A 16,005-nucleotide genomic window follows, 5' to 3' on the forward strand; every position below is an offset into this window, starting at 1 on the left:
CCTGTGAGGGTGATTGGCGCAGTGGGCACTGAGCTGGCATCTGTGGAGTGGAGGAAAGGCTGGTGGATCCACCGAAGGCTGAGGCAGCTGAGCTGGGTGCCCTGTCTGGCTCTCTCCACAAGGCATACGTGGAGACCACAGCCCGGTGGACGAGGGCCTCGCACCGTACCTCCTGCCGCTGCCTTGCTGGGGCTCCTCACAACATGGCTGAGCATGGGGCTCTGCCCAAGACCCTCATCAAACCCTTCCCTTCTGCTTATGTGCCACAGAAAATGGGGAGAGCCTCAGAAACAGTGGGTGAAGCCAGTTGCTGCTGTGGTGCCACCGGACCAGGGCCAGAGAACCCCTCTGTTCCTCTGACACAGCTCCAAGGTAGGACCACCAAGGGCGATGCTCAGCTCTTGGGCAGGAGTCAGGCAGAGGCCAAGTGAAAGCCCATCCTGGAGAAGCCCACCACCCCTTGCCAGAATGGGAGTAGGGCATGAACTGGGGGCTCAAGTGGGTTTCTTATTCTTTGCAGAATGTGGGATGGTGAACAGGATTCTTCATTTGGGGTGACACTGCCTGCTGAGGAACTTCGGTATTCCTCCATCCTTCTAAAGATTCCAGATCCAAAAACGGCAACGAGGAGCTTATCCATCTCTCACATTCGCCGCTGCTTTATTAAAAAAAATTCCCATATGAATGTTTCCCTTCTCCCTTGTCTTGTATCTGCATATCTGCAGGTCATGTGTAGCATAAGTCTGTCCCAGAAACTAGCTTGCTCTCCAGGAACAATGCATTCATGTTCTCATATTAACCCTACTTCCCACTCTTCCTGGATAGCAAAATGTTTTTTTTAAAGCTACAACAGAACAGTATTAACAGAAGACAGCACGAATTTGCCTTCGATGCACTCATTAAACACTTTCCGAAGAACAATTCGATAGCGAAAGCATAGTGGCTTTGTGGTTTAGGAAATAAAATCATTGTGAACAGAAAGAAAATTGCCTGCATTGACCAAACATGCTCAGGACGACGGAGCCCAAGGTGGCCGTTTTGTCTCCGATGAGCATGGATGCTGCATTCCAACTGTGCAGGAATAGCTTGTGAGGAAGCAGCATAATTAAGTCATGACACAGGCACTATCATTATGAGCTAATCACAACCCTGGGGCATTAGCACAATACGGCCGGCCGCTCCTCCCATGGGGCCTAATTATTCCACAATAACCACGCCTCTCATTTTCATTCAGTCCCTCAAAGCTCTTTCGGGCAGGGAGGGGTGTGGTGATGGAGGAGAAGGTGCCAGGGTTGGAAAGTGGTGCCGGGTGCTGCAGTGGTGAGGTGTGACCTCACATTCCCGCCTGGAAGAGGGCACCTTCCCCAGAGATGTCAGTGCCCCCTCTCTTCTGCTGCTACTCCTGCTTCCCAAGGAAGCTGGTGGCACCTGGCTTGGTGCAGTGTGGTTAAGAGTCGTCACTACTAGTTCTCAGGAAGACCGGCGGAGGAAAACAGCCTAGAGGGCCGGGTCTGGACTTGGAATGACTGTGGAGGCTTTGTTCCATGGTGGCGCACATGTGGAAGGCAAGGAGGTAAGGGGCCAGCATCTGCTCCACCCGCCCAAAGCAGCTGTCCTGTTCTTTGCTTTAATGATCATTTCCAAAGATCTGTGGGAGCTCTCTCTAGTGGGTCCAAGACACGTACTTCCTGGGTTTTCATTAATCAGGGTGCCTCCGTCAGGGTGCCTCCGTCCCTGGTCTCATTTTTAGCATCCTCCCCTGTCCCTTGAGGACAAGCACTCATAAAGGCAGTGTGAGGCTATGAGTTTGGAAGAGTCCATTCATATACACAGTACACATGTATCTCCTAAGAATGGGACAAATGAGAGGGAAAAATCAAACCTCTTTTCCCTGCCAGTGATATTTTGCTTATGATTCACTGAAACAAAAGTATACACTTCCCCTTTAGCTGGCCCCAGATGTTTGTTTTCATGCACAGCCACGGAGGAATGAAAACAAAAATACTGGCAATCTCCTTATAAGGGTGAGAATGTGTAAGTGGAGAACACAGAAATATAGTTCTGGGGTCCCAAGAGTTCCTGCTTAGCATATGGATTGTCTCGTGGTATGGCAGAGCTGTCATCTCACCTGTCACTAACATCCCGTGCTCCCTTGGGCAAACCACTGACCCTTGCAGGCCTCTTGTTTCCTCATGTGGGTCACGAGGGAGGCAGCTGGACACCTTAGCAGCAGCTGTACTATTTGATGACGGGACCAGGCTGGGGCCTCTGTAGGGAACGGGTGAGGACAGAAGCTTCCCAAGAAAGCAGGCCCATGTCACTGTGTCACTGATGGCCTGTCTGAAGTCTGGCCTTCCTATGGGGGTTGGGGGGCAGCTTGTCAGATGTAGAGAACATCATTTCTGGGAGGCAGATTTCCCTCTGGCCAACATGATCCCAAGGGTGGCAGGGGGCAAGAGGTCACCTGGTGCAGCCTGGGATGGTCACAGTGGGGCTGCAGGCTGGCTGGGGCTTGGTGTGCACTCAGTAAGAATGCTGCTCCCGCACAGGCCTGGCGCAGAGCAGAAGATATGAACAAACAACTCCCCACGGGTCTCAGGCCTGACCCTCAGTGCAGAAATCCTGCCCGGACATAGCTATCTGGCTCTGTTTAACCCGGTCGTACCATTTTGCCTTTGCCAAGGAGGGGATGTCGGTTCTAGGAGTTCAAGTGGCATTTATGGTAGGTAGAAAGTTTACTGTTCCCTCAAGTGGCAGAGCACAAAAGCAGAAAGGAGTGAGGAAACTGTCTTCTCCCTGTATTTACGTCCTAATTTTTAATGGAAGGGTGGGGAGATACTTGTTTTCCAAAGGCAAAAGATTCAGAGAAAAGTTATCATTGGACCTTATTCTAGTTTTAACCCAGTTAAATATCATCAGACCTTATTCTGATATTAAGTATCATAGGAACTTGTTCTAGTTTTAAACTAGTTAAACATCATCAGACCTCATTCTAGTTTTAACCTAGATAAATATCATAGGACCTTATTCTAGTTTTAACCTAGTCTCTGTTCTCCAGAGTTGCAGTATTTTGTGTCACTCCAAAATAATGAAACGCTCTTCGCATGAGATACTTAAATCTCTTCTTTTTAAAAAAGCACCAGTATACATTTACAGAAATATAAATACGTGTATATGTATAAACCTCAATGTTTCCGTAAGAAAAGTGAATATTAGCAATTAATTCTATTTCACAACTGGAAAAATTAAAGAAGCATTACATTACTTGCTCCAGTGACTTGACTCTTGATCAAGATGTCTATATACTCTAGAAAAACAAAATTAGAAATCCTCTATTACATCCTGTAGGTTGACTTTTTCTTTGAGTTTTTGTTTGTAGCCCCAGATATATCAATCCTGGCCTGTATGTGACGTTAAGTATCGTTCTGTCCTAAATTCTTGGCATCCCCAATCCTGACAGAGGCTACGGTGTTCCCTCCCTTAAGACTGCACCACCTGCTGACTTAGCCCTGATTCGGGTTCATGCCTGTTGGCTTATGCACTAGTACCAGGTCAAGATGACGCTGCAAGGCCAGGGTGCTGCTGTGGGGGGGTCCTCCTGGGGGAGAAGACACGTGACCTGACACTCAGCAGGCAGCATCCCCCCCGCCACAGGATAGGGACACACTGGGGGCCGAGTTCATCCCTCCAGCCTGTGCTTTGACTCTAGTCCAGCTTTTAGCTCTCAATGGCTTCTTCCTGTTTCCCTTTGTACTGGCTCTTTGTTCTACAAATATGTTTGTTTTCTCCATCTTAAAACCATAAAAACGTTCTCCTCCTAGTGCCCCTAGTACATTTATAGATTTTTAATTTTCTTTTGTTTTTTTGAGATGGAGTCTTGCTCTTGACAGCCAGGCTGGAGTTGGCTCACTGCAACCTCCGCCTCCTAGGTTCAAGTGATTCTCTTGCCTCAGCCTCCCAAGTAGCTGGGCCTACAGGTGTGCACCACCATGCCCAGCTTATTCTTGTATTTTTGGTAGAGACAGGGTTTCACTGTGTTGGCCAGGCTGGTCTCGAACTCCTGGCCTCAAGGGATCTGCCCGTCTCAGCCTCCCAAAGTGCTGGGATTATAGGTGTGAACTACCACGAATGGCCCCATTTACAGATTTTTATAAATATTCACATTTCATGAACATGCCATATAGAATTCTGTCCTCTTTAACTGCAAAACTGTCAACCACTGCTGTGAAGCAGCCACTCAAGGGAGAACCCACTCCCCACATCGAACTTCAGTCAGCTCTGCCTTCACCCCCTCCAGCCCTGTACCCATTGGCCTCCCTGACACTGTGCTTTCCTCAGAAAGCTCCCTTTCCATTCCTTGGCCCCTCTGCCCCACAAACATAGACATCCCCCACAAAGGCTTTCTACACCCAGTCCCCGCCTTGCCTTGCTGGTGATTTTGGCCTAATCACCTCATCCCTCCCCTGGCTTAGGGCAGCCCACCTGGCCTCTGCAGGTCAGTGTCAATCTACTCTCCAGTGCAGGGCTCTGGTCAGCCTGATGGTCATACATCTGATCGCTGCTGGGCACATTTTACGGAGTGCCCATTCATGTGCACTTGAGCTCAGCATGTGCTATGTCCGATCATCTTGTACGACAGCTTCCCTCAACTCCTCTCACAACTGAAAACAGTGCCCCACTGGCCACCCAGACTCCACACTCAACATCGTCTTTCCTCCTTTCCTTTTGTTCTCCCCACATCCAATGGGTGCCTCAGTCCAGTCACTGTCATTCTTGGGCCCAAGGTCCTGAAATGGCTCTTCACTGCTAACAGGAAAAGTTCTAGCTCCCCAGCCATGGCTTTCAGGGTCTCCCGTGGGCATCCTTTTCCCTATGTGCATGCTTGTGAAAATTGAGAGCAACTTCCATTTGCTGATTAAATCCTATTTCTGCATTTTCATACATTTGACATATTTGATATATCTTCCATTCCATTTCTACTTTTAAAAATCCTACCTACCCTAAACATTTTGGCTTAAGTTGTCAACTCTTCTACTGAAATTTCCCTCACTTCCTTGGGGCAGAATCGCTCCTGTCACTGACACCTGTACCTTACCTGCCTTGCTGCTTTCCTCCTGTGCTGTACAGGTTGGTGTATTTTGCTTATGTTTGCACGTGGCTATGGAGTTGATGGTGTCTGGTCCTTGGGATGAAACCACATCTGAACTAAAAATTTCCATCTGATTGCCTTCAAGTCTTAAGAAATGGACCTTAGAGTATACAATTCTGGGAAGTTGTGACTAGAATAAAGCTTTGATTTTCCCACCTGATATAACACTGAAGCATCAGTGCCAGTGGTGATAACATGATTCTATCACACAACATCATAGATCATTTAGTGGGAATAACAATCTCATTAAGTGGTTGTGTTGGACAGAAAACACAGCCTGAGCTCATACAGATACCACAAGGGGACTGATGTGGGTTTGCCACAATGCAGGAGACTGTGCAAAGCAAAATTTAAAAACAAATCTCTAACACTTAGCACAGACTCTAGCACCACTAACACCAAAAAGCAAATACATGAAGAATTAGAATCAATAACTGCACATATTAAAAAGCCCACTCAAAATGAGGAACAATGTGTGTGGTGAGTGGCAGCCCTAAGATGCACGTGAGGCTCTGTCTACCCCGCAGACGAAGGGATCCGCCAAGCAGAGCTCAGGGCACAGGTGGAATCTAATTGCATGAATCCCAGTGTGGGCTCTGTGGTGAACCATAAGTATCTACCCTAACAGCTGTGTGGCTTTATTAAACTTTAAACTGGTTCCAGACTATTAAGAGACTCCAGCCTGCTCCAGGTCAGGGCACTGCGCACACTGCCTGGAATGTCCATGCACTCACTGTGCAGAAGGTCATTCCACACCCAAACTCCCGCACAAGCAGGGCCCTCAAAACCTCTCTGGTTGGGAGGGGTTTGCATGCTCTCTCCTCCTTTAGAAGCAGGATGATCAGTGCCAAATAAAGGACATTTACTAGGAAGATACACCATTCCCAACTGTTGTTTTCCCCAACAATGTAAGTCTTACATGCCTAAGAACTTTCAGACAACTTGGTTTTCATGTCTTGCTTCTGTCGAGATGCCACAGAGCAGCCCAGGCACCAAGGCTGAGCACTAAACCTTCTCACTGTCTGCTTCAGCCACTTGCAGCTCTACCCGAGGTGGGGCCCTCCTCCCAGCTCTTGGCTGCTCTCAACACACACAAAGACAGAACAGCTCAAACGAGAGAAAAAAGCTTCCCCTCCTGCTCTCGGTCTCATTCACAAAATTGAATGTAAGACATACAAAATATTGGTTATGACATTTTAAGAGTGTAGAAGTTACAGTTTATACTTAAAGGCTATTCAAATTATTTTTACTATGGTGTGAATTTAGTAAAACGATGCTTTTCTTGAAAGCTAATGCTACAAGAGAAAGGACATGCAGGCAGAAATCATCTTCAGCTTTGCCTACTGATGTGTCTCAAGTTCTGGAACAGTCCCAGGCACATTGATGCATAGATATTTGATGAATGAATGAAAAAAAATCTATTAAGAGATAACAGCCACTGCAGAGTCATTTTATTTATGGAACTTGTTATGTAATGTTGGACTCCGTTAACATTAATGAAAATAAAGTGAGCCCCATAATGCCAAGAGCAAACAACAAAATTTTCAGAAAGGCAGTGTAAAATGTTGAAACTTGCAGGAAATGGGCAAAGACTGGGATGCCAACGCTCTTCCTACTGTAGCAATAGAGTGTAAAGAAGTTTGACTGTCAGCACCATAGGAAAGTTTAAAAAAAAAAAAAAAAGATGCTTGACAGATTGAAACCCACAAATGCACAGCCTTTATTACCAACTGGCTTGACTTTGCCTGACTGAGACACTTAGCCACTAGTGAAGGGGAGAATAGACTGCTTTGAGATTTCCTTCTTTCTCCTTGGAATAAACAATGAAAAAAGATGAGTGTAAGGAGAAAAAGAGGAGAGTAAAGACTCAGGCCATTTTCACAGGAACAACTGGTCCCCCTGCACTTATAAAATGCAGGGCCTAAGTATGGTACGAGTAAAAAATACTCTGAAAAGCTAAATGGGACCGTGCTTTCTGTAAGCAGTGTAGGCAGGCAGAGTGGAAGGCCATGTGGAGTTAGCAGTACACAGAGTCAATGGGCACTTTCTGAGGACAGTCTGCTGTTACATTATCTTTCAGAAGCCTACATTAGAGTAGGTGGTTCTTCTGAAAATGAAATCACTTATTTGATAGCAGACTCTCGCTTATTCTTTATGATGACATCAGAACATTTTGAAAGTCAGTATTTGTAAAATAAGCTACTCTTGTAATAAAAGAATGCTTCATTTGACTGTGTTGGTATAACTTAGTATTGATTCATTCTTCAGAAACCTGTTGTACCCGAGTATTCACCTGTAAGGTGAAGCCAAATTATGGGTTTGGTTCTTGAGGGATCCAGGCAGAGCCTCGCCTTACAGGTGGATTGGGTGGGTGTGCTGACCCAGTCAACGTCACCCTGAGGGACTCAGCTGCTCTCTGAGAGATGTGCACACTGTACTAGACTGAACAGATGGCCTTTAAACACTTGTCTTTGACAATTTTCACTTTGCTATTCCACTGAATTACTAAAAAACACGTGAGGGCCTGTGTCTGATATGCTGTTCCAGATGCAAGGGGGAATTATGAGTAAATAACACAGAGTACCTACTTCAAAAGAACTCACTGGCTAGAGGGCGAGACACAAAGTGCGTGCCCACATGACCGTCCTGCAGAGGCAACAGGGTCAGCGTTAGTGGAGGGAGGCCGAGCATGCCCTGGCAGCACAGGAGAGGGGCGGTGTCTGCAGAACGCCCCAGCCAGCACTGACACGCCAGGCCTCTCCACCCCTGCCCTCAGGGAACCCAACAGCTCCTCAGGAACAGTCTGCACTGACCCAGGTCTAGAATGAGCTAGGTACTATGTCAGAAATACAATGTGGAAGTGATTAATTCTAACTTCACGGTAGAGGTGGCATATACACTGATTCATAAAAGTAGTAGGTTACTGAAAACAGTTTTTAGTAATTACCACCAAAAGTCTTTTATTCCAATTTAAATTACAGAAGGAGCATAAACTCTACTTTTTATAATGTGCACCAGAAACACTTTCATACCCACCAATGTTATTGTTCTCAAGAACCAGCAGTGCAATAAATGAGTGACATATTAGATTTTCACGGGAGGAAAGGTGGGAGATGTTCTAGGTAGAGAGGCCTGAAAGAATAATGGCATAAAGGCTGATGGTGTTTCCGGGGTATGAGGGGTGACCTGATCTGGGCGAGTGTGTGCTGCCTAGATTCTGGACGCAAGAGTGGAGGTGGTCCAGGTGGACCCTGATCGCTACAGCTGGAGTTTGTTTCACTCTAGTCTAGACCACAGATGCCAAGAGTGTGCAAGACAGACAGAGGTAAGGGGCTGAGTTGGAGGCTGTTCCAATAGTACAAAGGGAGAGAAGAGGAGGGTCTCTTCCAGACTCCTGTAGCCTGGGAGGGAAAAGATGCTTCACAGGGGCTGATGACACACACGGATGGGCCAGGGGCCAGCTGCAAAGATCAGCGACTGCGACATCAGCCACTGGATGATCCACTTAAGAGTCCAGAAGGGTAAGGACAAGTCTGTGGGGCAAGTTTATTCTAGACTTTGAGGTTGTAGGACCACTGCAGTAGCCTTGGGGAGATGGTCTCTCTGTCCGCCTGTCTGTCCCTCTCTCCTGCCCTGACCCTTTCTCATCTGTGATACTGTCTCCTGCAGGTCACCACGTGGAGAGGGCAGTGCAGGCCCCAACTTGTTTTTATGTATTTGTCTTGCACGACTAGAAGTCTCAGAAATGTGGGTTAAACCAGCTTATGCATCACATCTCTTTGCATAATTCAACGTCTTTTCTGATGCAAGTGCAGACATGTATTGACAGCAGTGACAACGGAAAGGCCACAGCATAACGTCAAGGTGAATTCACATTTCCACTTGGTCACTCAGCTGCTCTGGTGACATAGGTGTGCAACAACAGTCACCTTTCCTGGATCAGTACTACGTAAGGTGGCAGGGAATGGCTGAATAATGTCCAAACTCCTCCAATCTCTGTTACCCTCACACAGTCCCAGAGGAAATGCCACCATTTCCTTGGAGCTTTCTGTTCGTCACTTTGTCACAGCCTTCAAGGAGGCCAGGGACACCTTGAAGATGGGGAAAATGCTACCCAGAATTCAAAGTGATAACTCTTTGAAGAGCCAATGGTGGGAATGAAAACTGTCTCCTAGCCTTTTCAAATGCCTTGTACCATGCTAAGATCCAATCTATTATCCTGGAATGTATATTCAGTTAATTCTGCTCTTACAGAAGCACTTGGAGAATTTTAAAGCGTCCTTTTTCTTTAAAGGAAGAAGACAGAAGAAGGTCAGTGTAATAACATGGTACATGAATACGGTATTATATTTCAGGCCAAAAAAGAAATATTCACGTGTGGTAACAGTAACAGTCTCTGCTAGCTCTCAAAAGTACCAGCAAAACCAAGAAATCTGCGAGCTGAATGTAAGACAAACATTATCGTCTTTAATACCTAGTTACACCACTTCTAGACAACTTGCCTCTTACACAGAGACACGGTCCTCAAAAACAGGTTAAAAACTGGGTAACAAAAAAATGACCCAAGAATTAATTAACTAAATAGAAGACTGAGGTAAACAAAGGAAAAATTATCATATCAAAATAAAAGACAAGAAACATGATTAAATTAGGCTTCAAAAGACCCGTGAGAAACTCATAAAAGGCGTAATATGCACTTACCTGGTTTTTATTCTTTCATGATTTAATTTCTAATTTTATTCACTACCATCTGATAATTGCATGAAACACTTATTCTAACCATGGGCAATTTAAACATTTTAATTTTTATTTCAAGGCCATGAGACAAAGGAACCTATTTATTGCCTAAGGGGATTTTTTTTTTAAACAAAAATTAAAGCTTAATCTTTCATGTTTTAAAGTCAAGACTGTTTTAAATCATTTAAAATAATGCTGTAGGGAGACTTTTCCTGGGTATGCAAAATTGAAATGATAAATTTACAATTATTAAAAAAATTAATAGTTTAGGGGATTGAATTGTCCCTTTGCCTTCTAGATGAATTTGTCTGAAGCTTAAGAGACACGCTTTTAAAACAGGGTAAACCCAAGGCCCTGTGGAGGAAGGATGGGATGCGGCTTCCCTGCATCTCATGGTGTGAGTGAACCGGCTCATGGTTCAAATACTGCGTCCAGTTTATTATTATTTAAAAAGTAAATGATGGCCATGGCTTTGGGAACGGCTTTCAACTCTTTTTTATTTTCTAGAAAATTGCCTTGATGAAGTGGAGATTCATGAATTCTACAAACCACATTTTCTGTGACTTTGAAAAAGTCCCTGATGGAAATTAGACAAATAATTTACTTTCACTTAAACACCAGATTTTTTAGTTACACTTAAGAAAAATAACTGAAATGTAGATTTCAATCACTGCTGCTGCTACACTTCAGGATTCTAATAAAATACTTTCAATAGTATGCAAAGCATTCCTCAGTAGAGAAGAGAAAAATCACTCTCAGTGACGCTAAGTGAGTGGCGCGTTCTGAAGGGCAGGAAGCCTCTTCCAGAGCAGTAAGGGGAAGGACACTGCCTGGTGTGGGTTTGACTCCAGCAGGGAGGAAGGCTCAGCTCACAACACATTCTCTTTCACTGCGGTCTCAGGAAAAAACTGAAAATAGTCACATATGTTTAAAATTCCTTTTCAACCAACACCTAGGCTGTCGCCCTAGGCTGTCTGAGTAGCCCACATTTTAAGAAGGTTGCGTGCGACAAGCTCATGCTCCTCCCCACGTGGGATAGAACGGACTTGGTCCGCCACGGCACCCCCACTCTGCTCTCCCCACCCACTGGCTCTGTCCTCTGCCTGAACAGGCACCATAGCTTCCATCACGGAACTCAGGTCTCTGCTTAAAGGTCACCTTTTGAGAGAGGGGTCATCTCCTCCAGTCCCCTTTCCCCTTTTTCAGTGGGATTCTGTCACTGATTTGTCACTCATTGCTTAGTTTTTTGTCTAAGTCCCTGGTGGACTGACGGACTCCCAAAGGTAGGCAGCACGTCTGTCCTGCTTGGGCCACACAGCACTTTCTGGATATTATTCTGGATTTATATTATCTACTCTGATAAGCTGATAGCTGCTTCTGCATTTGGCATCTTAAACTGACGAGCCTCCTTTGGACTAAAGATACACCAAAATGCATTAACACTCCATGCTATTTTGGTGTAATCATAGAGATCACAAGGAAAAAAATATCCTACTTAAGAAAATACATTCAATATAGTACTGGAAGTTCTAGCCAGAGCAATCAGGCAAGAAAAAGAAATAAAGGGTGTTCAAATTGGAAAGGAGGAAATCAAATTGTCTCTATTTGCAGATGACATGATTGTATATCTAGAAGACCCCATCGTCTCAGCCCAAAATCTCCTGAAACTGATAAACAACTTCAGCAAAGTCTCAGGATACAAAATCAACGTGCAAAAATCACAGGCATTCCTATACACCAGTAACAGACTTAAAGAGAGCCAAATCAAGAACGAACTGCCATTCACAATTGCTACAAAGAGAATAAAATACCTAGGAATACAACTAACAAGGAACGTAAAGGACCTCTTCAAGGAGAACTACAAGCCACTGCTCAACGAAATAAGAGAGGACACAAACAGATGGAGAAACATTCCATGTTCATGGTTAGGAAGAATCAACATCATGAAAATGGCCATACCGCCCAAAGTAATTTACAAATTCAATGCTATTCCCATCAAGCTACCAATGACCTTCTTCACAGAACTGGAAAAAAACACCTTAAACTTCATATGGAACCAAAAGAGAGCCCGCATAGCCAAGTCAATTCTAAGCAGAAAGAACAAAGCAGGAGGCATCACACTACCGGACTTCAAACTATACTACAAGGCTACAGTAATCAAAACAGCATGGTACTGGTACCAAAACAGAGATATAGACCAATGGAACAGAACAGAGGCCTCAGAGGAAATACAACATACCCACAACCATCCGATCTTCGACAAACCTGACAAAAACAAGCAATGGGGAAAGGACTCCCTGTTTAATAAATGGTGTTGGGCAAACTGGCTAGCCATGTGCAGAAAGCAGAAACAGGACCCCTTCCTGACACCTTACACCAAAATTAACTCCAGATGGATTAAAGACTTAAACATAAGACCTAACACCATAAAAACCCTAGAAGAAAATCTAGGCAAAACCATTCAGGACATAGGTGTAGGCAAGGACTTCATGACCAAAACGCCAAAAGCAATGGCAACAAAAGCCAAAATAGACAAATGGGACCTAATCAAACTCCACAGCTTCTGCACGGCAAAAGAAACAGTCAGTAGAGTGAATCGGCAACCAACAGAATGGGAAAAAATTGTTGCAGTCTACCCATCTGACAAGGGGCTGATATCCAGAATTTACAAAGAACTAAAACAGATAGCTCTACAAGAAAAAAACAAACAAGCCCATTCAAAAATGGGCGAAGGATATGAACAGACACTTTACAAAAGAAGACATACAAAAAAAAAAAAAAAAGAAGACATACAGGAGGCCAACAAACATGAAAAAATGCTCATCATCATTGGTCATTAAGAGAAATGCAAATCAAAACCACATTGAGATACCATCTCACACCAGTTAGAATGGCGATCATTAAAAAATCTGGAAACAACAGCTGCTGGAGAGGATGTGGAGAAATAGGAACACTTTTACACTGTTGGTGGGAATGTAAATTAATTCAACCATTGTGGAAGACAGTGTAGCGATTCCTCAATGACCTAAAAATAGAAATCCCATTTGACCCAGCAATCCCATTACTGGGTATATATCCAAAGGATTATAAATCATTCTACTATAAGGACACATGCACATGAATGTTCATTGCAGCACTGTTTACAATAGCAAAGACCTGGAACCAACCCAAATGCCCAACGATGATAGACTGGATAGGGAAAACGTGGTACATATACACCATGGAATATTACGCAGCCATCAAAAACGATGAGTTCATGTCCTTTGTAGGGACATGGATGAACCTGGAAACCATCATTCTCAGCAAACTGACACAAGAGCAGAAAATCAAACACCAAATGTTCTCACTCATAGGCGGGTGTTGAACAATGAGAACACATGGACACAGGGAGGGGAGCACTACACACTGGGGTCCATTGGGGGGAAATGGGGTAGGGACAGGGGGGTGGGGAGGTGGGAAGAGATAGCATGGGGAGAAAGGACAGATACAGGCGAGGGGACAGAAGGCAGCAAACCACACTGCCATGTGTGTACCTATGCAACAATCTTGCATGTTCTTCACATGTACCCCAAAACCTAAAATGCAATTAAAAAAAAAAAACTGCAATGAAGTGATCACAGAGCTGTTTTGCAGCTGATCATGCTGAGCTATTACTGTTTCTGTACCATCATGTCAAACTTAGGATTTGGCCATTAGGAAAATTATAAGAATAAAATACATTCTTTATGATGAAAAAAAAAGAAATTACATTTTAATCTGATTTATGAAATCTAAGTTGGGGAGGGTCGAATTTTCTTTTTTAAAAAGGACTTTTTGCAAAGGGGAAATCTATCATGTTAAAAACATTTCTCAAAAGGGATCATTACAGGATGTATTTAAATAACAAGTTGATGTGTTGCATTGAAGCTATCACTTAATTTCTTGAAATTAAGGGTGGCAAAGTTGAATTTTCAGGAATAGTATTCATTACATAAGATGAGGCCCATATATAGTAATGGGATGTTTTTGAAGACACTATACACAATGAACTCAATATGCGTGCTGAGATTTCAGCACATTATGGGTAAACAGACCAGCTTCTCTTCAACATCTCTCAGACTTCTCCCTGCAAACCGTCCTCAGGGTGAAATGACTTAGTTACACAACGTCTGATGCAGAGGCAGAGGGTGACGCTTTTTAGAGAACTGCCAGCTCTAGGAACACACCTCATTCCTCCCTGAGGTCAAAAGCCCTAAAACGGCCAGTCTGTTGTAGGCTGTAGCTTTCAATGTGTGTTTTCCTGAAAACTCATTCGCTGTTTTTTTATTAAAGTTTTTTCAACACTTAGCTAATCTTTGGGGCACAGCTGATAAAGGGTCATGGGATTTTGAAAGTTAGAAGGAAGCTTGGAGACTGTCCAGGCCAACTCCTTCACATAACAGAGAAGGAGGTGAGATCATCTATCCAGGTCTGGAAAATACAGAGAAGGAAACCAGTGAAACATTCTACTTTTTTCAAATTAAAAAAAAAAAAAAAAAAAAAAAAAGAAACCCTCAAATCAAGGTATCTAAGCAACCAAGTTATATCAGGCTTGTAGGAAAAGGAAACTGGCATCTGCTTTTGAGTAAGGCAACAAAATTTGTGAAGAAAAAAGACTAAATGACACAGCCCAGAATCTGACCAGACATGAGCAAAGATGTTCCCTGCTGGATTGTGGATTTTCACATCAAATGTGATGGATGGAGTCAGTGTGAAATACAACATGGGAATCATTAGGAATTTTGAGATTTAAAAGAGAATTCTTACACACAGGACAAAGACAGACTAAGAGACGGCGGCTCTTCATAATGGTAACAACTAGTGCTGAATGGACAATATGGACCTTTTTAAGACAGAGTGAATGTGTGAGAAGGGCTTGCGCAGTGGATTCTCTTATTTTTTTTCATCTTATCCATGGAAAATAAAGGACACCTTTGAATTCTGATCCTTTAAAAAGATTAAATAGCCCAATGAATGAAAGCAGCCCAGTGTAGCTTCCCGGCTCCATTGTGGACACGTCTGGCCTCACCCTTTGCACCTGCAGGCATGGAAACCAACCTGCCACTCCTGCTGCATCCCCCGCAAGGAAAGAGCACCCCTCTCACTCACCGGGACTTGTCAGGGCTCCCAGGGCGCTGCTCGTGGTAGAGAGAGGGTTTGCATTGGTGCTGGTGGCTGAGGTCTGGGCCGCAGCTGCAGCAGCAGCCAGCGTCGCCAGGTTCTGCAACTGTAAAGCATTCATGCCTGTGGAGGAAGAGAAAGCTACCTTTAGCAACAGGCCTCTGCAGTTGTCAAACGAGAGGGCTCATCAAACTGTCAGGACAGGTGATGAAAGCACACGGCCCTGTGCACGGTCACCTGCCTGGGTGGGAGCTGGGCTCTCCAGCCCTCTCCTCCAAAGATGCCCCTCTATCAGCTCTCCCTGACGCCATGGCTCTTCCCAGAGACCACATACCCAGAAAGGGCACCTGAATCTCTCCCTAGCAGAGCCTGTGCTTCTCCCTCACAGGGGCGCTGCCTGTGTCAACCAGTATCCTCATCCCATGGCCTTCTTGCCATGCTGTCAAGTGGAAAAGACGAGAGATTTCGGTGCTGACTGGCCAGAATAGGGCCTTCTGGGCTGGCAGCTTCTATGACACAGCTGCCAAGACATGAAGAGATGTGGCAACTGCTGGAGCAAAGACTTCATGGTAAACTCAGTCCCTCAAAACGAGCTATTCCAGAAGAAATGATATTTTACTGGTTAAAAAGCTTTTGTGCTGAAGCTGAACTCATATGGGTTCTAAGCCTATCCATCTATTTCTGGATATTGAGTGGCAGCATTAACTGAGCTCTACCTCAAACGGTGGTTGTGCAGATTAAATAAGATGATGGAAGCAAGTAATATGGCACAACGTAAGTGCTCAGTGAATGCCACCTTTGATTTTTCTACCTGTTATTGCCACTGAACTTCTCTCTGGATTTAAATGTGAACCCTAAAATGTGTCCATAGGGACCTCAAATTTCATATTTGATAAATACTAGAATGCTTTACTAGAAATGGCAGTTACCTTAATAGTTTTATTTATAAAATATTTGTATTTGCCTTTTCAAGGCATTTA

General features: G+C 44.4%; 1 protein-coding gene across 33 annotated transcripts in view; it reads right to left on the reverse strand.

Moving 5' to 3' along the window:
- Positions 1 to 16,005, reverse strand: part of CELF2 (CUGBP Elav-like family member 2) — an 854,288-nt gene that overhangs the window by 36,031 nt on the left and 802,252 nt on the right. For all 33 annotated transcript variants that reach the window (XM_074405050.1, XM_074405048.1, XM_074405046.1 and 30 more), the window contains one exon: positions 15,014 to 15,148. In XM_074405050.1, the coding sequence (XP_074261151.1) occupies positions 15,014 to 15,148 (135 nt within the window). The remainder of the gene's footprint in view (positions 1 to 15,013; positions 15,149 to 16,005) is intronic.

Source organism: Saimiri boliviensis, chromosome 8 (genome assembly GCF_048565385.1).
Source record: "Saimiri boliviensis isolate mSaiBol1 chromosome 8, mSaiBol1.pri, whole genome shotgun sequence".
Taxonomy (NCBI): Eukaryota; Metazoa; Chordata; class Mammalia; order Primates; family Cebidae; genus Saimiri; species Saimiri boliviensis.